Source organism: Pinus tabuliformis, chromosome Q, assembly GCF_031772625.1.
Source record: "Pinus tabuliformis cultivar Carrire ecotype Pingquan chromosome Q, CPIR1, whole genome shotgun sequence".
NCBI classification, from domain to species: domain Eukaryota; kingdom Viridiplantae; phylum Streptophyta; class Pinopsida; order Pinales; family Pinaceae; genus Pinus; species Pinus tabuliformis.
This window is the reverse complement of record NC_142296.1, coordinates 947,865,371-947,890,080: the sequence shown is the minus strand read 5'-3', so window position 1 is coordinate 947,890,080 and position 24,710 is coordinate 947,865,371. Positions and strand designations below refer to the sequence as shown.

General features: G+C 40.7%; 2 protein-coding genes across 3 annotated transcripts in view; one reads left to right on the top strand and one right to left on the bottom strand.

Moving 5' to 3' along the window:
- Positions 1-24,710, bottom strand: part of LOC149222612 (EH domain-containing protein 1-like) — a 282,069-nt gene that overhangs the window by 24,983 nt on the left and 232,376 nt on the right. The gene's annotated exons all lie outside the window — the stretch shown is intronic.
- Positions 3,812-4,720, top strand: LOC149222613 (uncharacterized). The gene is made up of 2 exons (XM_089383123.1): positions 3,812-3,939; positions 4,064-4,720. The coding sequence occupies exons 1-2, from the start codon at positions 3,812-3,814 to the stop codon at positions 4,545-4,547; spliced, it is 612 nt and encodes a 203-aa protein (XP_089239249.1). The 3' UTR covers positions 4,548-4,720.

The following is a 24,710-nucleotide window of genomic DNA, read 5'->3' as shown; positions in this document are numbered from 1 at the left end:
TCAGGCTCAGAATGCAAAATGGAAAGGATGAAATGAAAGAGCTCAGGTTTAGCTCCTACCTAGTCCAGACGGCGCCAAAAATCGTCCACAGAATCTCCCAGAATCAGCTGGTGAAAATCAAAGGGGGAAAGCACCTCCAAAGCTCCAACAAGCCAAAGTTCAAATGAAATGGTAAAATGAGGGGTAAAAGCACTTTTAAATTACTTTTTACGTAATTCAAGTAAAATTTTAGTGTCTTAACTCATTTTCTAAACATGTATTGTTCATTTCTAACTAGTTTGATGAAGCAATTGAGCATGCAACGCAACCTTTGAAGGAACAAAGTCATTAATGGTAAAGTCAAGAAATGACCATTATATCGAGCAGTTTTATTGCGGAATTCAAGCTCGTTAAAAAATAAACATAAGCAATGAGCAAGTGTTTCCCCCCGCGTTTAAGCTCATTAAAAAATGAACTAATTTCCGGTAAATAACCATCGTGAATGTAGTACTTCAGCCTTTGAAGCCTTGGTCGTGTTCTCATCATCACCTCCACTCTGTATTGGCCGATCATTCACCTCCACTTGATTGTTTACCCCTTTTGAGGAACAGCTGCGAAGAGTGATCCTGTTAGCCATCCTTGTAACACTGCCGTGATTGGAAAATTCCAAACCTTACCTGGAATCAGTTGCTACCCGAATTTATCACTCGTTCCTCGAAAACGAGTCTCCTTTAAGCTCTTTTCAACTAACTCGTAAAATATGAAAAGATTGTCGAGCCATTGGCCTCTCCAGCTCGTTAAAGTGACCGGAAGTGCTATCCCTCCTTTAGATTTTAATCTTTTTGGACCTGAGGGATTATTACACAAAAAGATCGAGCGCTTGTTTTGTTCGGCTCGTTAAAAGTACCGAAAATTCATCCCTACTGTATTATTTTACACTTTTTCGGACTTAAGGGATTAGATGACGAAAAAGGATTTTGGAGTTTCCTTTAAGTTCCTTTTCAGACTCTCTAAAATTGAAAAGGACCGAGTTATCTTTGTCGTTAAACTCGTTAAAACCTAATAGCGACAAACTTGTCCATAACGGACAAGAACGAGTTTCACTATCGCTAGGCTCGTTAAAATGTAGCGATGGGTTTGCCCGAAGGGCAAATTATAGAACAAGCATATGTTATCCTCCTCAAGCTTGATAAAAATAAAGAGGTACTGGTCAGCAATGACTGGGGAAAAATTGGGAAGAAAACTTGAAGAAACTTTGTTGGTAGCAAGTCGCTCTTGAACATGACACTTTCACTTCGCATCAGTGTTGCACACATCGCGATAAAATCGCAATTAAATCGTAAAATCGCGATTTTTTAAAATCGCCGATTCAAAGCGCGATTTTTATCCAAAAAATCGCCTCTTTTTTTTTATAGCGATTTTTATCGAAAAAATCGCGATTTTTTGAAAAAAATCGCGATTTTTTCGCTTAAAATCGCGAGGGCGCGCGGCAGCGGGGTTTTATATGGAAAAAACGAATTTTTTTTTATTCATTCAGCAGTCCGCCGCGGAGGAGAAGGAGAAGAAGTGAGGGAGAGGGTTGCCGTCGGTTGTGGGAGCGAATCGAAGCGATTTTAGGAGGAATCCAAGCCAAGATCACCAATTTGTCCATAAACCAGGTATGTAGATTAATTTTTTTTTGTTTTGGTTCTATAAAAACTTTGTTTTTCATTGTTTTTAAAGAATTTTTGGAAATTTTTCATTGATTTGGGATGGGTTATTTGTTATGACTATGAGAACCAATTTTTGATTTTTATTTTCTCATTTTCTTTAAACATTGTTTATTTTTTTTTATTTTTCATTGTTTTTTGGCATTTGGTTGGGTAACTTGGGTTTAGAAATTGGGATTTTGGAAATAATTAGCTTGTAATTTTGCAAATGCTAAATTGTAATTTGTATTTACTATTATCATTTATGTAATCCTGAATTCCTATTTCCTAATCCTTATTTTTCCATAGGTTTGCAAATTCAAAATTCAAAAACAAACATGCCAAGGAAATTGGATCCTTTCTGGGAATATGGTGACCCTAAAACTCCGAATGATAGACAAAACTTGTATTGCAAGTTGTGTGGAAAGGAAATATTCGGGGGGGTGTACAGGTTGAAGTTCCACCTTGCACAAATCCCTGGACGTGATGTGGGGCCCTGTCTAAAGACAAATGCTGAAATTATCCAAAAAGCCATGAGAGCATTGGGAGAATTAGAGCACACTAGAGACGCCAAAGAAGAACTCAAAAGGCAACTAAAAAGGTCAGTTGAAGGAAGTGGGCCAAGTGGCACAGGTTCTACTGCAACGTCAGTCAATCCGGTAGCTGCATCATCATATTTTGTTCCTCGAACCACACCTGGTTCACAACCAACTATTGGTTCAATGCTAAAAAGAACTGAAAAAGAAAAAGCTGACAAGTTGATGACAAAATTTCTCCTCTGGAGTGATATTCCTTTCAGCATTATAAGGAATAATCCATTTTTCCAACCTACTCTTGATGCTGTTGCCAGTGTTGGCCCGGGGTACAAACTCCCTTCTCTTCATGATTTCAGAGGCCGGCTTCTTCAAGATGAAAAGCGTGACTGCACCCAAAGATTGGAGGATTTTAGGGCATCATGGGCACAAACAGGATGCACTGTTATGTCAGATGGTTGGACTGACCAAAAGGGGAGAACCCTTATAAACTTCTTGGTTAGTTGTCCCTTGGGGACTATGTTTATCAAATCTGTTGATGCAACTCATCAAATGAAAGATGCAAAAACTTTATGTGATTTGCTGGATGTGTTTATTTTGGAGGTGGGTGCAGAAAATGTTGTCCAAGTCATAACGGACAATGCTGCAAATTATGTTGCTGCTGGTAGAATGCTTATGGACAGGCATCCTACTTTATTTTGGACACCTTGTGCTGCCCATTGTAGTGATTTGATGTTAGAGGACATTGGGAAAATTCCCTTTGTCAAAGAGGTTGTTGACTCATCAAAAAGCATCACAAAATTTATTTACAATCACACATCTGTGCTTAGCTTGATGAGAAAATGCACCAACAACAAAGAGTTGGTGCGCCCCGCCATTACACGGTTTGCGACGAGTTTCATATCTCTTCAATCCCTCTTGAATTCTATGTGGGATTTGAAGAGAATGTTTCTTTCAGAGGAGTGGCGTGCTTCGTCAATGAGCCGCAAACCAGAAGGAGAGGTCGTCTGCAGACTAGTTTCATACCAGGAGGACTTCTGGGCGGGAGTGCAGGAGGTGTGCGCTGTTACAGAACCTTTGGTAAAGGTTCTTCGGTTGGTTGATGGTGAGAAGCCCGCAATGGGCTATTTGTATGAAGCCATGGATAGGGCCAAAGAAGCCATTCGGTCCTACTATGATGACAAGGGAGATGATGGGTTCCAGAGACAACTCCTTCTATGGAAGGTCATTGATGAGCGATGGAACAACACACTCCATCGTCCCATTCATGCTGCTGGCCTTTTCCTGAACCCTGCATTTTCTTATGCATGTGGGTTTAATTTTGATGTTGAGGTCGTGGAAGGATTATTAACCTGTGTCCAGAAGATGGTGAGAACTTCAGAAGAACGTATGGAGGTCTCTAGACAAATTGAGCAATATAAGTTGTCAGCTGGCACATTTGGCTTTGAGATGGCTGTCATTGATAGGACGGTTAAAATGCCAGGTATTTTTTAGTTTGTAGTATGTACTTTGTAACTTTGTTTCAAATTTCATTGTTTCTTCAAATTCCATTTTTTTCTTATGTTTATTTAAAATTTTCTTTGTAATTTTGTTGTAGACGCATGGTGGAAGATGTATGGTGGCAGAGTCCCCCTTTTGCAAAATCTTGCCGTGCGGATCCTCAGCCAAACATGCAGCTCCTCGGGATGTGAGCGCAATTGGAGTGTATTTGAAAAAATACACAACAAGAAGCGCAATAGGTTAACACTTAAACATTTAAAATATTGCAAATTTCCAAATAAATTTTTGAATTCATTAAAGTTTTAAACAATATTTTTTTTATAATATTAATTATTAATTTATTATTTCATGAACTTTGTACAGGTTGGAGTCCCATAGACTTAATGACATGGTCTATGTCTACTACAATCTTCGATTGTGGGTGAAACAACTAGAGAAGACACCTGATACGGAAGCCATCTCATTGGATGGGATTGACACCACTGCTGAATGGAGGGTTGAGACCGAGAGGCCTCTCATGGATCCCACTGAGGATTGGTTAGTGCAGGATGAGGGGGAGGAGGAGGAGGAGGAGGAGCAGGAGCAGGAGCAGGAGGAGGAGGAGTTGGAGGAGCAGGAGGAGGAGGTGACACCGCCTACCCGGGCTACCCGGGCTACCACTACCACCAGTAGAGGACGTGGTCTCCGTCCACCTCAGCCTCCTGTAGCTGCTACTACTAGTTCTTCAGCTTCTAGAGCACGTCAGACTCCACTGCCATTTCCACCACCACAGGCACCAGCTTCTACATCTAGAGGGAAAGAGAAAGTTGTGCCATTTTCTCGCAAGAGGGGCAGAGGAAATCAATAGGATTAGACTTTCATTTTATTGTATATGACATTATGACATGATGAGATACATTATCATATTTTTTGTTGATATTTTGAGGCTGAGTTGGACTTGGGACTCAGGACTTACTATTCAGGACATGATTCAATGTTATGTGTGATTTTAGCGCTAGAAATGATATTGAACATCTTATATATTAGTTTTTTTATCATATTTATGTGTCAATGTATTTATTTTATGTTGTAGATGGTTTAGATATTAAAAAAATTGAAAAAAATTGAAAAAAAATGAATATTTTTGTGCCAAACGATTTTTTCCCGCTTTTTTCCGATTTTTTCCCGATTTTAACGATTTTTTCCGCTTTTCTCCCGGCGCCGATTAAATCCCGATCGCGATGTGTGCAACATTGCTTCGCATCCTAGTCGGGTTGGGTTGTTCCATTCACTGGTCATATCACCATGGTTCCATCACACCGTCCACATTTGGGGTTAATGCTACCAATCCATCATGTCAGTGTTGCCGATATGTTCAAGAGAAGTTGCTCAGAGAATTCACCTGTGTCTCACCCACTATAATACATTTTCGCTCCATTCTTTCATGACCGCCACCCTGAACCATATATCACCAGATCGTTTTCACCTCCATTAAAATCATTTGCTCCATTCCGTGTCATTGATGTGGGATTCATTAAGGCCCTCCTATGACGGATCGCTTCTTGTCGACATCAGCTCATTATCCAAGAAGTCGATCTAGGAACAACCCTTTCAGTACTTTGAAGCTTGCATGCCTCAATGGCAAGTTTCTCACTTCCGCTGACAGGTTTACATCAATGGCCTTCGACCGAAAGATTTTACGTGGTGTTCAACGCCAAGTCCCTTATTCACACCACGTGAATTGTACTGCAGTACCTTAAGGATCATTCTCATTATCGGTGATTCCTCTCGCACTTGTTAACAACTTACATCATTGTTTGGTAATCAGGTGATGCCTTTCCATGTTCAACTCCAGAACATCTCTCACATGGATCAACTTGTACTTTGAGTGAAGACCGAACGAGATTGAAGACCTCGGATCTAGTTTCATCCATCCGAGCTGCGATATATATTCAGGAAAATAAAGACATCAAATGTACATCATTGCTGCACAGATAATCATCCAATCTAAGGGATGATGGCTCTACTAGAATCATCAGTCTACACTCAGACGATTGTCTGTCCTATGTACATGAAAATGAATTTATAAAGCTAAGCATGGGAATGCCCGCCTCAGCTAGATCATGAAAATAAAATGAAGATAATGTATTGTATTGTATCTTATTACAGGTCTCCTTCCAGCTTGAAAGAACTTCGGATCTTCATGATAAAGCATTTCACCCGACATCAAAAGATTAACGATCTCATGCTTTAGGGGGAAACTATTATAGACATTTTTGGGCACTGCAACCCCAAGCATAAAATGTCCATAAACCAAGGGCTCCTAAGTCCCTAAAGGTGTTGTTCCAACCCCTAAAAGAACAAGGTCAACTGATTACAGCATCTCCCAGAAGTTCTCCATGAAAAACTACTCAGAACTGGTCAAAACTGGACCATTTCACCTGCTCCATAGGCAAAGTGCGTTGCATCCCACCTAAATACACACAGTAGGTGCATTGCATTTCAAAAAGCCCTTCTATGGGGTGCGATGGGCGAGAAGGGACAAATGGCAGGGTCAATCCGCAAGGTGGAGAAGCATGGAATCTTCCAGAAACTTCTCCTGTGACACTTGCCTCTCTGAATTCGACCAGGGATGAGTAAGAAATCATCGATCTCCAAGTGGAATCAAGAACTATCAAAGGGAAGACACTAATCAAATCTCAAGCTGACTCACCTCCCTTGCAAACATCTATATATGGATCCCTCATCCCAGAGATCCAGGAGGCTGGAATTTTGCATCTTGTAAGGAATTGTTGTTGGTTTCTTGAGACAACATCATAGTGTTGGGTGATCTGAGCTTTTCATGAGGTGAAGAAGGGTTTACTTGCTGAGAGGATGATGCTGGGTCAGAACAATTGGTTGTAATTCTCTTGGCTCTTTCTTGATTATCAATAAAACTATTCAAGTTTTCCTCCATACACTTGTGTGAGTGATGTTTTATGCATTTGTGTGGTTAATATACATCTGATTCTATATTGCTTATGATAATAGATTCATGTTCTCGTATAGTGTTATGCTGCTTTGATTCTACAGGTATTCTGTGAAGCTGGGTACGAAAACAAGTAGCAAAGGACTATCAGAAGAGAGAGGAATCGAACAAGGAACCAAGCGAACTGTTATAGACATTTTTGGGCACTGCAACCCCAAGCATAAAATGTCCATAAACCAAGGGCTCCTAAGTCCCTAAAGGTGTTGTTCCAACCCCTAAAAGAACAAGGTCAACTGATTACAACATCTCCCAGAAGTTCTCCATGAAAAACTACTCAGAACTGGTCAAAATTGGACCATTTCACCTGCTCCATAGGCAAAGTGCGTTTCATCCCACCTAAATACACACAGTAGGTGCGTTGCATTTCAAAAAGCCCTTCTATGGGGTGCGATGGGCGAGAAGGGACAAATGGCAGGGTCAATCCGCAAGGTGGAGAAGCATGGAATCTTCCAGAAACTTCTCCTGTGACACTTGCCTCTCTGAATTCGACCAGAGATAAGTAAGAGATCATCGATCTTCAAGTGGAATCAAGAACTATCAGAGGGAAGACACTAATCAAATCTCAAGCTGACTCACCTCCCTTGCAGACATCTATATATGGATCCCTCATCCCAGAGATCTAGGAGGCTGGAACTTTGCATCTTGTAAGGAATTGCTGTTGGTTTCTTGAGACAACATCATAGTGTTGGGTGATCTAAGCTTTTCATGAGGTGAAAAAGGGCTTACTTGCTGAGAGGATGATGCTGGGTCAGAACAATTGGTTGTAATTCTCTTGGCTCTTTCTTGATTATCAATAAAACTATTCAAGTTTCCCTCCATACACTTGTGTGATTGATGTTTTATGTATTTGTGTGGTTAATATACATCTGATCCTATATTGCTTATGATAATAGATCCATGTTCTCGTATAGTGTTATGCTGCTTTGATTCTACAGGTATTCTGTGAAGCTGGGTACGAAAACAAGTAGCAAAGGACTATCAGAAGAGAGAGGAATCGAGCAAGGAACCAAGCGCAAGACAGAGGTTGGTCTCCTTTATTCTTCTCTCATCTATCTTTCATAAAGGAAAACGAAAGTAGTTTTAGTTTGTTTGTTTCTAAGGTAGCTACCAGCCTTAGTGGGATTAGTAGTTCTGCATAGACACTATTCCCGGTAACAAAATGGCGACTCCACTGGGGAGCGAGTAGATTGTTTGTTCATCTACATTTGTTTACTTTATAAACTTACAGACGGAGCCTGAAGTCAAGCCAGCTAGCCTTCGAACTGCATTTGCTATGCAAGTGCAAAGTAGATCAACGCTGCTTCAGTCAATCTCCAGGTTTTGTTTATGAATTAAACAATTGATTTACAAGCTTTCTAATTGCCCTCGTGGTGGCTCTAGTAACCTCCTTAGATCTACCCCTGTGATTGATTTACTGATTACCACTTGCTTGGCCTAAATCCCTGAACTGAACTGCAAACTGTGACCCGGAATCCAATCAAAGTCTCATCCCTGGTCCAGTGCATTGTCTGTTCTGTGAACTTCAAATGCAGTGCACTTCCCGAGTGTAGTAGGTGCGTTGCATTTCAGTTTCACTGTGTTACAGGTGCGCTAATTAGACAAGGCCTTGTTCCTAAATTTTGGTTTCTGTGTTCACTCTTTTCAGATCTATTCAGGAGTTTTGCTGCCTGTAGTCAGTACACCTCTGTTTGAAACCCCTTTCCTTGCTGATATTCTGCCTCCATTGTGCAAAGAACTGTAAATGTTTTTATGTATTTTTTGAGTCATTTTCAGTTCTCCTTTACAAAGAAGTAGCGTAATTGTACTGTCGTTTCTTGATTTGAAAGTGTCGCAAGTGTCGTTTTCAGTCATAGAAGAGAATCTGATTGTTCTTGATAGTCGATTACCCTGTTACTATTGTATTTGATCTGAATTAGTAGTTTTTCTAGTGTCGAAAGCAAGTTTTCAATTCCAAATCGCAAAGTGTTGTCATTGTCCTCATTTTGTTTTTGAAAAGAGACTTGTTAGTAATTGTTGCTTTGAAAAATAATTCAGATTTGCGCATTAGCTTTCTTTTTATCATTTACACATTAAGAAGGCTGAAAACAAATACATGCACGTGCATTTGCATTTAGACTGTTTGTTGGTTTGATTTAGGACAGTGCATATAGTGTGTGCTCTTTGCTCTTTGTTGAAAGAACGCCATCTCTCTTTCCTTAGTAGCTAGGATTTTCATTTGCAAAAAGAAGATTAAACGACTGTTTATCATCTTAGATTGCATTTTAGGAATTGTACATCTACATCACGCGGTGAACTTGAAAGGCAAATTTCTTAAGCAAGATCAACTATAAAATAAATTTAATGAATCTAAAAACGCTTTGGAACCTAACGCACAACATCTAGAAGTCTAGGCTAGAGACGTATTCCAGCGTCGTTAAGACTGGTAATTGTTGTTTTCACTGTTGGTTGGGTGATTCCTCCACTTTGAGACGATAAGTGCTAGTACGGACTTATGCTTCCACGTACCGTAGAGTATATTTTGGGAGACCACAATAGGCTTTATCCTTTATCCATAGGAAGCCGTGTCTACCGCCCTATCGATCGCAATGCACTGAACACAGCATTCGAGAAGATTGATTGCCGTACCGTAAAAAGTATTCTGCAGTTTTGCGATTGGTTTGGTAATCCCTCTGCCTAGATTTCCAGAGCAGTCCCTTTCATTCCTTTTCAGACTCCTTAACGGAAAAGGTCCATCTGAGCACTTGTCACTTCAGGCTCATTAAAAATCGAAGGCGACTAGAGACATCTTTTGTTTTTTCTCGACTCTTAAAAATTGAAAAAACAAGTTGTGTCAAAGCGTCTAAAAATTTATTTTAAACGGAATAATTATCACCTTTCCTACGTTGGTCTTAGGTCGAGGAAAATGGTCCTAGTCCCTTCTCCTCTTGGGGAGATGTTGGTGCACCCCATATGGCCACATTGTCGCTTCCAGGATTGACAATTGGTTTGCCCATATGGCTCTTCTCAACCTCCGTCGTTCAGAACACCGCGATTCCTGAACAATCGAGTCAGCAACTAAACGATTCCAGAGTTACCCCTCAACCCTCTACTTCGTCCAATTCTTCCTCTCCTCCTTCCTCTTCGCTTGATGAAGCTAGTAAAGCCAAAAATCAAGTTCCTAAGAAGAAGAAGGAAAAGAAGAAGAAGGAGCCAAAGGCAAAAAGGGGCAACCAAGCGTCGTCTAGCGAAAATCCACACACTGCACCGACCAGGCCTAAATCGCCATGTGTCATTTGCAAAGGAGACCACTATCATCGAGATTGTCCTTACATCCCTCGAATCTTAAGGGACTGGTCTCCTCATTTGCACAACCCAGTGTCGTCAAACTCTGGCGATCATGTTGAAAGTACACCGTCAACTAGTGAAAGTGAAGCCCCTGGACAAAAAGGAAAATGTAAATTTCCTTGTAAACTATGTGAAGGCGATCACACCATCCACCGTTGTCCCTTCTTAGATGAGGCTAAAAGAGTTTTGGACGACCGTCCGGTTTCACTGTTATGGCTTCCTCCTGGATATAAGAAACTCTTGCCGAGTCCGTCACTAGTTGAAAATCCGGCTAACACGCCCTTGTGGTCAGCCGAAGTATCTATCATTGAAGAAAAACCATCTGAATCCATACCAAACGAAAGTCAAAGGGTCGAGGCGGCAGTTGACCCGGTCGTGCCTTCAGAGGATCAATCTTCAGATGATACAGTCACCGAAGAGAACAAGAACGACACCGTTCAAATTCTCTTCGTAAACACAGACTCCGATGAACATGGGGGCAGTCTACCCATTCCTTTACCGCAGGAAGGAAGTTCTTCAGAGTCATATCCAGCCGTCTATTCAGTCCCACCTCCAAGCAACCTAGTTGTTTCCTTTGATTGGAATCTACTAGGCAGACCCCGTTTACCGGCTAGTGTACCATTTCGAATCATTGCTCAAATATATAGAATGGTCATGGTCGGTACCATCATAGATGAAGGGGCTTCTGTGAGTATCCTTTCCTCAACTACTTGGAAAGCGCTTGGTTCGCCATCGCTTTTGCCTGAAATGAGAAATCTAACGGGCTTTGACAAAGGAACTAGTCGACCGTTAGGGATCCTTCCCGATGTGCCCATAACATTGAGAGGGAAAATCGTTCACATGAATGTAATGGTAGTCCAAGGACCCCTGGATTATAATCTACTCCTTGGACGAGACTATATTTATTGCATGGGAGCCATTGTCTCCTCACTCTTTAGAGTAATGTGTTTTCCGCACGAAGGAAGAGTGGTCAAGCTCGTAGACCAGCTTTCATTCCCCGGTTCACGCATAGCAAATAGTCATATACCATCCCTGAATGGTCTTCTCACGCAAGGAATGTCTCATCAATCCCCAGCCTGTTCTCCTGATGAGCGCGAGTGATTCGGAGGATATGACTGAAACCCAAGGGGCATGCACCCTGGTCAACTTCGACAAGAGAACCTTGGGTATAGGGTTGATTTCCGCAAGGGATATATGACTAATCTGGCGAACCTGTCCTTACAGGAAAATGGGAACGGACTGGAATAAGATACCTTCGTTAAGGTTATGCCGGGTGACACCACTCCCCTTTGCCTATTTCGATAGGCATCGCCGAGAAAGAATTTTATCCACTACGCGGATGAAACTTTCTTGGTAACCTGGAAATTTTTCTCTATACCTGGGGGCATGCAAACCTTTTGGCGTGCAAGCGAAGAGCGACTATTTATTTTTTAAATTTGTAGGTCCTCTAACCCTTTAAACTCGTAGGATTAGTCGTTTTCTAACTTGCATAAAGAAAGAATCCGTAGCAAAGCTTTGTAAGGTGCAAGCTCCACAAAAATGGCATTTTAGATGAGACATCCTTATTATACGACTGGATCGAGCAGTTTTATCGCGGAATTCAAGCTTGTTAAAAAATAAACATAAGCAATGAGCAAGTGTTTCCCCCCGCGTTTAAGCTCATTAAAAAATGAACTAATTTCCAGTAAATAACCATCGTGAATGTAGTATTTCAGCCTTTGAAGCCTTGGTCGTGTTCTCATCATCACCTCCACTCTGTATTGGTCGATCATTCACCTCCACTTGATTGTTTACCCCTTTTGAGGAACAGCTGCGAAGAGTGATCCTGTTAGCCATCCTTGTGACACTGCCGTGATTGGAAAATTCCAAACCTTACCTGGAATCAGCTGCTACCCGAATTTATCACTCGTTCCTCAAAAACGAGTCTCCTTTAAGCTCTTTTCAACTGACTCGTAAAATATGAAAAGATTGCCGAGCCATTGGCCTCTCCAACTCGTTAAAGTGACCGGAAGTGCTATCCCTCCTCTAGATTTTAATCTTTTTGGACCTGAGGGATTATTACACAAAAAGATCGAGCGCTTGTTTTGTTCGGCTCGTTAAAAGTACCGAAAATTCATCCCTTCTGTATTATTTTATACTTTTTCGGACTTAAGGGATTAGATGACGAAAAAGGATTTTGGAGTTTCCTTTACGTTCCTTTTCAGACTCTCTAAAATTGAAAAGGACCGAGTTATCTTTGTCGTTAAACTCGTTAAAACCTAATAGCGACAAACTTGTCCATAACGGACAAGAACGAGTTTCACTATCGCTAGGCTTGTTAAAACGTAGCGATGGGTTTGCCCGAAGGGCAAATTATAGAACAAGCATATGTTATCCTCCTCAAGCTTGACAAAAATAAAGAGGTACTGGTCAGCAATGACTGGGGAAAAATTGGGAAGAAAACTTGAAGAAACTTTGTTGGTAGCAAGTCGCTCTTGAACATGACACTTTCACTCCGCATCCTAGTCGGGTTGGGTTGTTCCATTCACTGGTCATATCACCATGGTTCCATCACACCATCCACATTTGGGGTTAATTCTACCAATCCATCATGTCAGTGTCGCCGATATGTTCAAGAGAAGTCACTCAGAGAATTCACCTGTCTCACCCACTATAATACATTTTCGCTCCATTCTTTCATGACCGCCACCCTGAACCATATATCACGAAATCGTTTTCACCTCCATTAAAATCATTTACTCCGTTCCGTGTCATTGATGTGGGATTCATTAAGGCCCTCCTATGACGGATCGCTTCTTGTCGACATCAGCTCATTATCCAAAAAGTCGATCTAGGAACAACCCTTTCAGTACTTTGAAGCTTGCATGCCTCAATGGCAAGTTTCTCACTTCCGGCGATGGGTTTACATCAATGGCCTTTGACCGAAAGATTTTACGTGGTGTTCGACGCCAAGTCCCTTATTCACACCATGTGAATTGTACTGCAGTACCTTGAGGATCATTATCATTATCGGTGATTCCTCTCGCACCTGTTAACAACTTACATCATTGGTTGGTAATCAGGCGATGTCCTTCCATGTTCGACTCCAGAACATCTCTCACATGGATCGACTTGTACTTTGAGTGAAGATCGAACGCGATTGAAGACCCCGGATCCAGTTTCATCCATCCGGGCTGCGATATATATTCAGGAAAATAAAGACATCAAATGTACATCATTGCTGCACAAATAATCATCCAATCTAAGGGATGATGGCTCTACCAGAATCATCAATCTACACTCAGACGATCGTTTGTCCTATGTACATGAAAACGAATTTATAAAGCTGAGCATGGGAATGCCCGCCTCATCTAGATCATGAAAATAAAATGAAGATAATGTATCGTATTGTATCTTATTACAGGTCTCCTTCCAACTTGAAAGAACTTCGGATCCTCATGATAAAGCATTTCACCCAACATCAAAAGATTAACGACCTCATGCTTTAGGGGGCAATTGCTATAGACATTTTTGGGCACTGCAACCCCAAGCATAAAATGTCCATAAACCAAGGGCTCCTAAGTCCCTAAAGGTGTTGTTCCAACCCCTAAAAGAACAAGGTCAACTGATTACAGCATCTCCCAGAAGTTCTCCATGAAAAACTACTCAGAACTGGTCAAAACTGGACCATTTCACCTGCTCCATAGGCAAAGTGCGTTGCATCCCACCTAAATACACACAATAGGTGCGTTGCATTTCAAAAAGCCCTTCTATGGGGTGCGATGGGCAAGAAGGGACAAATGGCAGGGTCAATCCGCAAGGTGGAGAAGCATGGAATCTTCCAGAAACTTCTCCTGTGACACTTGCCTCTCTGAATTCGACCAGGGATGAGTAAGAGATCATCAATCTCCAAGTGGAATCAAGAACTATCAGAGGGAAGACACTAATCAAATCTCAAGCTGACTCACCTCCCTTGCAGACATCTATATATGGATCCCTCATCCCAGAGATCCAGGACTGGTGCAGTCTTATACCAGTACGCAGGCTTCTACCTGCAAAAGGCTACAACCTTCTCTCGCTCTCCAACTTCTCCTGGAAGGGAGCTACAATCCCCTTAGTTCTTGTACTAGTTGATGTACTAGTACGTAAGTGCTGACCTACAGAAGGCTACAACCTTCTCCTTTCTTCCAGGAACCACGTTTCATAAATTTTCACACTGGATCCATCAAACATCAAAATATATTTGCATCAATCAATCTCCCTTGCACTAACCAAAACTGAATCAAACAATCACTTCTCTGAATGTTGTAACCAGAATACAGTAACAGTGCTAGAACCCAGAACATTGTAACAGTAAACAGAAGTAGCTAAAACATATTTTATGATACGTACGCTACTTCAATATGTAGAACCCGTGTGCATACGCTACTATATGAAGGCAAACCTGCATATACGCTGTTTTGAATTACCGAACCAGCGTGTATACGCGCCTTTGCTATGCTGAACCTGCGTATAGATCTGTAAAATATGATTTACCCTTTTCAACTATTCAAACATCAATTATACCCAGATCATCAAATTTACATATCAAGACATGCCCCAAATATAAAAGATCAAAATCACACAAAGATACTCCTCTTCAAGTCTTAAGATCTTGACCAATCGATAGAACTTATCCTTCTTCTAGCGCTCAGGTTCCTCCTTGATTCAGATCCAGCTATGCACCATAACCCAATCACCAGTATTCTAGATCTTGCTCTTCATTAGATATTCAATGCTTGAGTGCCTTTGCCTAATGATCTCCTCCTCCTTTTATAGTCTTAGGCCTTACTCAATACCATGGTCCAAAACCACTTAGAAGCAATACCTTGGACCAAATACCTGGGGTCAACACTTCGGTCAAGATACCACGGGTCAAAATACCAGGGACCAAATACCACGAACCAAAACCAAGTTTTCCAACATGTACGTGCTTTTCCTTGCGTGAAAGTGCATGTATACACATACGCGCCTTCTGGACTACTAACCCGCGTGTATACGCAGCTTGGTCAAGGGAAACCTGTGTATACCTCTTTTTCCTTCATTCTGAGAGCCTGAAATGTGATCTGTCATCTGAGTGAGTTGCCATCAAGGACAACACCTATGTCATAGTGCAAAAACCTGTTTCATAATGCCAACAATCTCCCCCTTTGGACTTGATGGCAACCCCAAGTCACTGTTACTCTCCCCCTTTGTCATCAAAGACAAAGGGTTATGCTCCCCCTGAGTACATGCTGAATTCTCTTATATGCCGAAGTGTGTTGTTCATGCTCCCCCTAACTGTAAGCAAGGTCTGCAACAAGATGTTCTGCAAGAAGATCAAGACTCTATACATTATAAATGACCTTCCTATCACCAACGACTCATACATACATCCATCTCCCAACCAAGAGGGGATATACCAAGATTGACTCATCCACCCAACCAAATGGGGATACATCAAAAGGTTATACAAGATAAGAACATTACATCATCCATCCTAGGCATAGTGGGGAAACAAAATAGGTCGTTACATGACCTTGATAGTAAAAGATATACATGATATAGAGACACATTTTCTAAAAAAAGATAGTTATCAGCAACTATCATCAGCAGCATCTGTCAATCACCATCCAGACCAGCAACCATGATCTCTTTCTACACCTGTTCCACCTGAAACAAAAACAGCTGTGAAATTGTACCAAGATCTTCTAAGATAATGCCAACAATGCATTATTAGAAGTATATGCTCCCCCTGAACCTGTGCCAGATGATCACTGTCAGACCCATGTCAAACTCTTGTCATCCTAAGTCTATCCCACTAATATTCTTCAACCCAACATATACGGGACTGTATCCACAGCGACCGGCGTATGTATGCGTATACACTTTATGAAACTTGCGTACAACCACTTTTCTCTGAAACAAATAAGTATCAATGGCAAGAAGATGCATCAACTACTCCCAGCTTCTGTCTGAGGTATTCAAATGTCTCTCTGGGCAGTGGTTTGGTGAATATATCAGCAACCTGTTCTTTGGAGGGAACATACTCCAATTTGACCTTTTGTTCAAGCACTTGTTCCCAGAGAAAATGATATTTGATAGGTATGTGCTTGGTCTTGGAATGCATGACAAGATTCTTTGAAATACTAATTGCACTTGTATTATCACATAGAATGGAGATGGGTGGAGTACAAGTGATTTGAATGTCTTGCAATGTTTGCATCATCCAAAGAAGTTGTGTGCAGCAAGATGCAGCAACCACATATTCTGCTTTAACTGTAGATAATGCAATTGAACTTTGTTTCTTGCTGAACCAAGACACTAATCTGGAACCCATGAAGAATGCACCACCACTAGTGCTTTTTCTATCATCCACGCTTCCTGCCCAATCTGCATCTGTATATGCATGAAGTGTAAGATCTGTATCTCTGGGATACCATAAACCAAAGTTTTGTGTCCCTTGAAGATATTTAAAAATCCTTTTGACTGCTTGAAGGTGTGCTTCCTTTGGATTTGCTTGGAATCTTCCAACTATTCCCACTGCATGCATGATGTCTGGTCGGGTACCTGTTAGATAGAGCAGACTACCAATCATAGATCTGTAGGTTGGTTGATGCACTGCTGCTGATTCATCATTTGCGCTGAGGCTGCATCCTATTACCATAGGAGTACATACTGGTTTAGAATCTTCCATCCCATATTTCTTCAAGATCTGCTTGAGGTACTTGGTTTGTGATAGAAAAATACCATCTTTATTTTGTTGAACTTGTAAACCAAGAAAATATGTGAGCTCACCAAGAAGGGACATTTCAAATTCTTTTTGCATTACCAAAGCAAAGTTTTGACTCATGGCTTCTTCATTACTCCCAAAAATGATATCATCAACATACACAACAAGTATTAGCAATTTATCATTATCAATTTTTATATATAGATTGTTATCAGCTGATCCTTTTGAAAAACCTCGTTGATGAAGGTATTTGTCAAGACGACAATACCAGACCCTTGGAGCTTGTTTTAGACCATAGAGCGCTTTTCTGAGTCTGCATACAAGTTTTGGATCATTTCCAAAGATGAATCTGTCTAGTTGCTCAATATATACCTCCTCTTCTAGATCTCCATTAAGAAAGGCAGATTTCACATCCATTTGATATACTTTGAACTTCTAAAAGCTAGAAAGAGCAAGGAACATTCTTATGGCTTCAAGGCTACCGACAGGTACAAAAGTTTCTTCAAAGTTTATACCTTCTTGTTGAGCATAAGTCTGGCCTTGTTTCTAATAACTTCTCCATTTTCATTCAGCTTGTTTTTGAATATCCATTTGGTTCCTATGACATTCTTATCATGAGGTCTAGGAACTAATTCCCAAGTATTATTCTTTTCAATTTGCTCAAGCTCTTCATTCATGGCCTTGACCCAACATTCATCTTTGCATGCTTCATGTACATTTTGTGGTTCGATGGAAGAAAGCAATGCTAGATAGCTTGAAGCTTCTGTAATAGTTCTTCTTCTCTGCAAACCTGCCTCTTTCTGTCCCAAAATTTGAGTCTTTGGATGATTTTCCTGAACATATTTGGATGGAGTCTTTTCTTCTGCCATTATCTGCTCTTTTGGTGCTTCATTCGTTTCTTCTTCTTCAACATTAATCTAATTTGATGTGGAAGGATAATCCTCATCATCTTCCCACTCTTCAGTTTTTACCTGCTTTGGATTTTCGCCTGCTTCATCAACCACAACATCAATACTTTCAACAATTTTTCCTAGTCTTTTATTATAACACTTGTATCCTTTACTTCGTGAAGAGTAACGAAGGAGAATGCCTTCATCTGTTCTAGGTTCAAACTTGCCAAGTTTTTCATCAGTCTTTTTGATGTAACATTTGCTTCCAAAAACTTTGAAGTATTTTACAGTAGGAGTCTTACCATACCAAATTTCATGAGGAGTTTGAGTGTTGTTTACCCGAACATTTGTTTTGTTGAGAATAGTGATGGCAGCAAATGCAACTTCACCCTAGAAGGTGGCAAGAGTTCCAGACTCATCTAGCATAGCACAAGCCATTTGTTGAACAGTTCTGTTCATCCTTTCTACCACTCCATTTTGCTGAGGAGTCCTTGCGGTAGAGAATTCCCTTCTTATTCCATGTTCTTCATAGAAGTCGAAGAATTCATCCAAGGTAAATTCCCCTCCTCGATCAGACCTAAGGCATTTGATTTTGCGATCTGATTCATTTTCAACCAAAGCTTTGAATGCTTTGAACTTTTCAAATGCTTCGTCTTTATGCTTCAGAAGTCCTATCCAACACATTCTAGAAAAGTCGTCAATGAACAATATAAAGTATTCTTCTCCACGAGGTGACTTTTTCCTTGATGGACCACATAAATCAGTATGGACAAGTTCAAGCGGCTTACTAGCTGATCCTTCCTTCTCAGGGAAATGTGTTCTGGTTTGCTTACCAAATTGACATGATTTGCATATTGTATTTTCTGGAATTCTGATGTTAGGAAGATCGCGAACAGCCTGGTATTTGCATGCTTTCCTTATCTGAGGGAAGCTTAGATGCCCCAATCTTCTGTGCCATAGCCAGTGTTCATCATTTTTGCTTAGATAGCATTGTTGTTGTCCTCCCTTGAGTATGTATAAATTATTTGGAGTTCTTATGCCTTTGATCATTGTTTCTCCTGTATCAAGCTCACGAACAACACATCCATTTGATCGAAATACTACCTCATTTCCTTGATCACACATTTGACTAACACTCAATAGATTATGCTTTAAGCCATCAACATACATAACATTCCCAGCTTTGACCTTTTCTTTTAAGAGAACAGAGCCTTTACCTTTTATGACTGCAGGGGTGTCATTTCCAAATGAGACCTTCCTTTCCTTTTCTAAGGCACTATATGACTGAAGTTTTTCTTTATCACCTGTCATGTGTTTCGAGCATCCACTGTCGATGTACCATTGATTTTCTTGTCCTTCTGCATATAAGGCTATACCACATCTTTCGATTTGTGGTTCTTTCTTTTTCCATGTTTTGGGACCCAATGAAGCTTGCTCCTTCTAAGATGTTTGCCAAAATTTACTCCTGCATTCAGAGTCTTCATGACCGAAGTTGTTACAGATAGAGCATTCTATTTCATTTTCAAGAGCAGAAAAGTTATTGTAGGTCCTTTTCATGATCCCAATCACATTCCTTTGATTTCGTGCTTCTCTAGTCATGATGGTCTTGTAAGCAACACATTGAGCAGCTTTGTGTCCAAAGTTATGACATGAAAAACATTGGCCATTAAAGAAATTCCTGTGATTATTGAATCTACTGACCTGATGATTGTAGTTTCCATTGGCATTCATTCTTGAAGCAAATTGAGAATGATTTACCTATGGTTGGTTATAGCTTATGTTCATCCTTGAAGTAGATTGAACTCGATTTACCTAGTGATCTACTTTAAGCCTTTGCTGACGATTGTCAACCTGTTCATTTCTCCTTGCTGCATCAAGATAGCTTTTGGAGGTTGATGGCTTCTGTGCTTGAGATGGTTCTTCAGTATATCCAAGACCTGTCTTTATCAAAGGAGAATGCTGCACTTTGATAATTTCATCTAAAGTTTCTGATCCTTTAGCAAACTTAAGATTGAGAGCTTTTGTTTTCTCAATTTCTTTTCTTAGACCCACAATTTCACATTCTGACTTTTCATTGTGTTTTTCCCTTTCAGCAAGTTGGAATGTAAGAGTATCTCTAATCATACTCTTTTCTTCTAAACAAATTGTAATTTTAGAAATTTCTTCATAGAGACTATCTTCATCTAAAGCATCCAAGAAATCATCATCTTCAAAAGCCATCAAAAGTCTATAATCATTACTATTTTCATCTTCATCACTATTTGATAAACCATCACTATCTTCATGCGTATAGTAGCTCTTCTTATTTACACTTTGTTTTCTATTCCATTTTGCTGATTCCCTAACTCTATCAAGCTTATCTTTGTGAGGACATTTGGCAGCATAATGACCTACTCTTCCACAAGCAAAACATTTGAAAGGTAGTTTACCTTTGAATCTTCCAGAACCCCGTTGAAGGTTCTTGACAAAGTTTGATTCTTCCTCTCCTTCTGATGTATGTCCTGACTCATTGAGTTCTCCTTTTCCTGAAGCTTTGAATGCGGCTTCTCTCATGTCTGATGGACCCCCTTTTCTCATTTCGAAAGCAGTTAGGATTCCGTGCAGCTGTGACATAGTAATACTCTGAAGATCCTGCTTTTCTTCTATGGCAGAAACTTTTGATTCAAACTTAGAAGACAAGGATCTTAGAACCTTTTCAACTAAAGTAACTTCTTTTATCTCTTCACCCAAGTTTTTCATGCGATTAACAATCTCATCTATACGTAAGAAATAATTAGCTACACTTTCATCATTGTGCATTCTGAGAGTTTCATATTGAATTCTGAGAGATTGTAGTTTTGCACGTTTTACCTGATCGTCTCCTTCATAGCTTAGAATGATCTTGTCCCATATTTCTTTGGCGGTTTTGAGCTGCATAACCTTGACGAATTCTGATTGTGATAGACTCCCCAATAGAGTATTGACAACCTTTGCATTTGTTTCATACTGATTTTTACCTGCTGTATCTGTAGGAGTTGCTGATGGAAATGTGTATCCTCCTTCCACGATATCCCAAACTTCTGTTCCAAGAGATTGAAGATAGGTTGTGGTTCTTACCTTCCAATAGACGAAGTTGCTCCCATCAAAGATTGGTGGCCTGATGGATGCCTCTTTTTCGTAGTTGCTCATGATGATAGATCTTCCTTCAAGCGATCAAGCTTCTTCTGAAGGACCTACTCTGATACCAATTGTTGGAAATAATACTGAGAGGGGGGGTGAATCAGTATTATCAATTTAATAATATTTCATTTCCATAAACAGATTTATATACGCTACTTCGGTTAATGAAACTTGCGTATATATGCAACTATGTTTAGAGCAACTAGCGTACACCTTGTAAACTTATAATTTAGTCAGTTGATCTTTAATATGTGTATCAGAACCATATAAGCAGTAATAGGTACAGTAAAAACAGAGCAGACAATCACACACAAGAACACAATATATAAGGTGGAAACCCAATGTGGGTGAAAACCACCTGCTACAATTCGTCTCTATCTTCTTTTAATAAGAAACTTCTTTTTACAATATTTCTGTACTGGTGCAGTCTTATACCAATACGCAAGCTTCTACCTACAGAAGGCTACAATCTTCTCTCGTTCTCTAGCTTCTCCTGGAAGGGAGCTACAACCCCCTTAGTTCTTGTACTCGCTGATGTACTAGTACGTAGGTGCTGACCTACAGAAGGCTACAACCTTCTCCTTTCTTCTAGGGACCACGTTTCATAAATTTTCAGACTGGATCCATCAATAGCATCAATCAAACATCAAAATATATCTGCATCAATCAATCTCCCTTGCACTAACCAAAACTGAATCAAACAATCACTTCTCTGAATGCTGTAACCAGAATACAGTAACAGTACCAGAACCCAAACAGAACCCAGAACACTGCAACAGTAAACAGAAGTAGCTAAAACATATTTTATGAGACGTACGCTACTTCAATATGTAGAACCTGTGTGCATATGTTGCTATATGAAGGAAAACCTGCGTATATGCTGTTTTGAATTGTCGAACCAGCATGTATATGCACCTTTGCTATATTGAACCTGCGTACAGATCTGTAAAAGATGATTTACCCTTTTCAACTATTCAAACATCAGTTATACCCAGATCATCAGATTTACAGATCAAGAAATGCGCCAAATATAAAGATCAAAATCACACAAAGATACTTCTCTTCAATGTTGCGGGGGAGCGCCCCCCCCCCCCCCTTCGAACCTGCTCCCGAAGCGCACTCCGGGCGGGAGCGGCTCGGGAGCGCGCTCCCAAAATCGCTCCCGGACGGGAGCGATTTTCGGGAGCGCGCTCCCGTAAAAAAATTTACGCTCCCTGGTCTGTTAGGGAGCGACTCAGGGAGCGATCGCTCCTGCGCTCCCGGAGCGATTTTTAATGCCCGGGAGAGATCGCTCCCTGATCGCTCCCGGGCATTAAAAAACGCTCCGGGAGCAAATCGGGCCGGGCTGGGAGCGGTTCGGCGGAAAAAAAATCCGCCGGACCCGAAAAAATTAAAAAATTTAGAATTTTTTTTTTGTTTTATAAGGCCAATGGGCCAAAAAAACATTCATTATCACTTCATTGAGCAAGTTTGGAGCTGGAGCAAGAGCATTGGAGCGAAGAGCAAGTGCTGAGGAGCGAGGAGCAACTGCCAAGGAGCGAGGAGCAAGCCTGCAGAGGTAAGTAACTTAGTAATCTAGTTAGCTTAGCTGGTTAGGTAGTTAATTTAGTTGATTTAATTTAGTTGTTTGAGTTTAACTGTTTAAAAATCATGTATTTAAATTAAATTAATAAATTAAATTAATTAATCCCAATAAATTAAATTAATTTGCAGATTCAAGACTCAAAACCCTACAAACATCAAACACCATGGACCTGGGGATATTTATTGGCATTTTCCTCTTCCTGGTCCCTTTTATGGTTATTATGGTGGTGGAGAGTAGGAAACGGAGGGGGCCTCAAACTGAAGAGGTGGATGAAGAAGCCGGAGGAAGTCAAATGGGTGAAAACCCCAGTGAGGAGGAGGTGGAGGAGGGTGAACATGACCCTCAAAAAACTAAACAAGACCAAACTCCATTGTGGAAATATGTTCACAGGGCTGAAACAAGGAGAGGGGGTGGAACCACTAAATTTCATTGCCCCCATTGCAACACTGATTACACAAGTTCATACACCCGTGCTAGAAGACACCTCTGCAGGAAAAGGCCATGGGATGGAGAGAAACAAATAGGAATCAAAACTTGTGCAGCGGTGTCAACAGCAGATAGAGCCAAATACATAAAGGAGGAGGAGGACGCCCAATACAGAACAAAAAGATCAAGGGGTTTCTTTGAACCAAGCTCACAATCACAAAGAACTCCTTCAGCATCCTCCCAAGGCAGTGGATATGGACATGGAGGCACAGGGTCATCATCTTTAAGGCGTAGAACCATATCAGATTTCCTTGATGAGGGGTGTAGGAATGATGTGGATTCAAAAGTTTACAGGTTCCTCTATGCATGTGGGATACCATTCAATGTTCTATGCTCACCTTATTGGCACGAAATGGTTTCTGCCATAAATGATGCCCCTAAAGGATACAAGAGCCCTAGGTATGACAAGGCAAGAACTGTTGGCCTTGATCATGAAAAAGCAAAAATATCACATTCTTTGAATAAAATGACAAGTTCTTGGACTGACAATGGGGTGTCCATTGTATCTGATGGATGGACAAATGTAAAAGGCAAGCCATTGATAAGTGTTCTTGCTGTGTCTGTTAGTGGTCCCATCTTTCTAGCTCCACATGATTACTCAGACAAGTTCAAGACCGCTATCAACATTGCAGAAGCATTACTTGAAACAATTGAGCGTATTGGCCCATACAATGTCATCCAAGTCATCATTGATAATGCTCCTAATTGTAAGGCAGCGGGAGCAATTATTGAGGATAAATACCCGAACATATTTTGGTCTGGATGTTTGGTTCATACATTGAACCTTCTGTTGCATGATATTGTCAAAAACAAAAATGAATAATACCAATGGATTGGTGATTTGTACAAGAAAGGAAAACAAATGATAAAATTTATTACAAATCATAGCAATACCCATGGCCTTTTCCGCAGTCACTCGAGATTGGAGTTGCTGAAGATTACGAGGACTAGATTTGGTAGCTATTACCTCACCTTCAGGCGCCTTTTGAAGGTAAGAGAGGCATTAGCTAGCATGGTATCAAGTCCACATTGGCAAGTGTTAAAGGAAAGGGCTACAAATGTAGCTGACATGGCAGGTTTTGAAACGGTGGAGGAGGCCGCTCTTGATGGGCAGTTTTGGACAACTGTGAGGCAGGTATTGGATTTCACCAAGCCAATTTATCACATGATTCGGTTTGCAGATACAGACAAACCAGTGATTGGCGAGGTGTATGAGCAAATGGATACCATGTTGGGGGAAATAAAAGACATTGTTCATAATAGAGATCCCAACTTGTACAAACTGATTCATGATTGTGTGTGTGAACGGTGGAATAGGCTTAACCTTCCACTACATTTCTTGGCGTATATCCTTACGCCAAAATACTACTCTACATCTTGGTTGGGCCAACCTGCAGCAGGGGGTGGGGTTAGGACCAAACCCCATTTAGATCAAGAGGTAACTAAAGGATATCTGGAAGCATTAGAAAATTTGGTGCCTGACAGGGAGGAATGTGCAGCTGTGCGCCTTGAAATAGGCAGATACTTCAGTGGCACTGGTTTGTATGGTAACTTCCATGCAATGGACGACAAAGATAAATTTGATTCTCTCACATGGTGGGAAACATATGGCGGCCACGGACTTTTGCCAAAATTGGCAAAAAAAGTTCTTTCACAGGTTGTAAATTCTTCTTCTGCAGAGAGGTGTTGGAGCACCTACAGTTATATACATAATGTGAAAAGAAACAGACTCAACGAAAACCGAGCAGAAAGCTTGGTTTATGTGCACTACAACTTGAGGTTGTTGAGCCATTACTGTGATCGGGCTAATGAAGATCCCACATATAAAA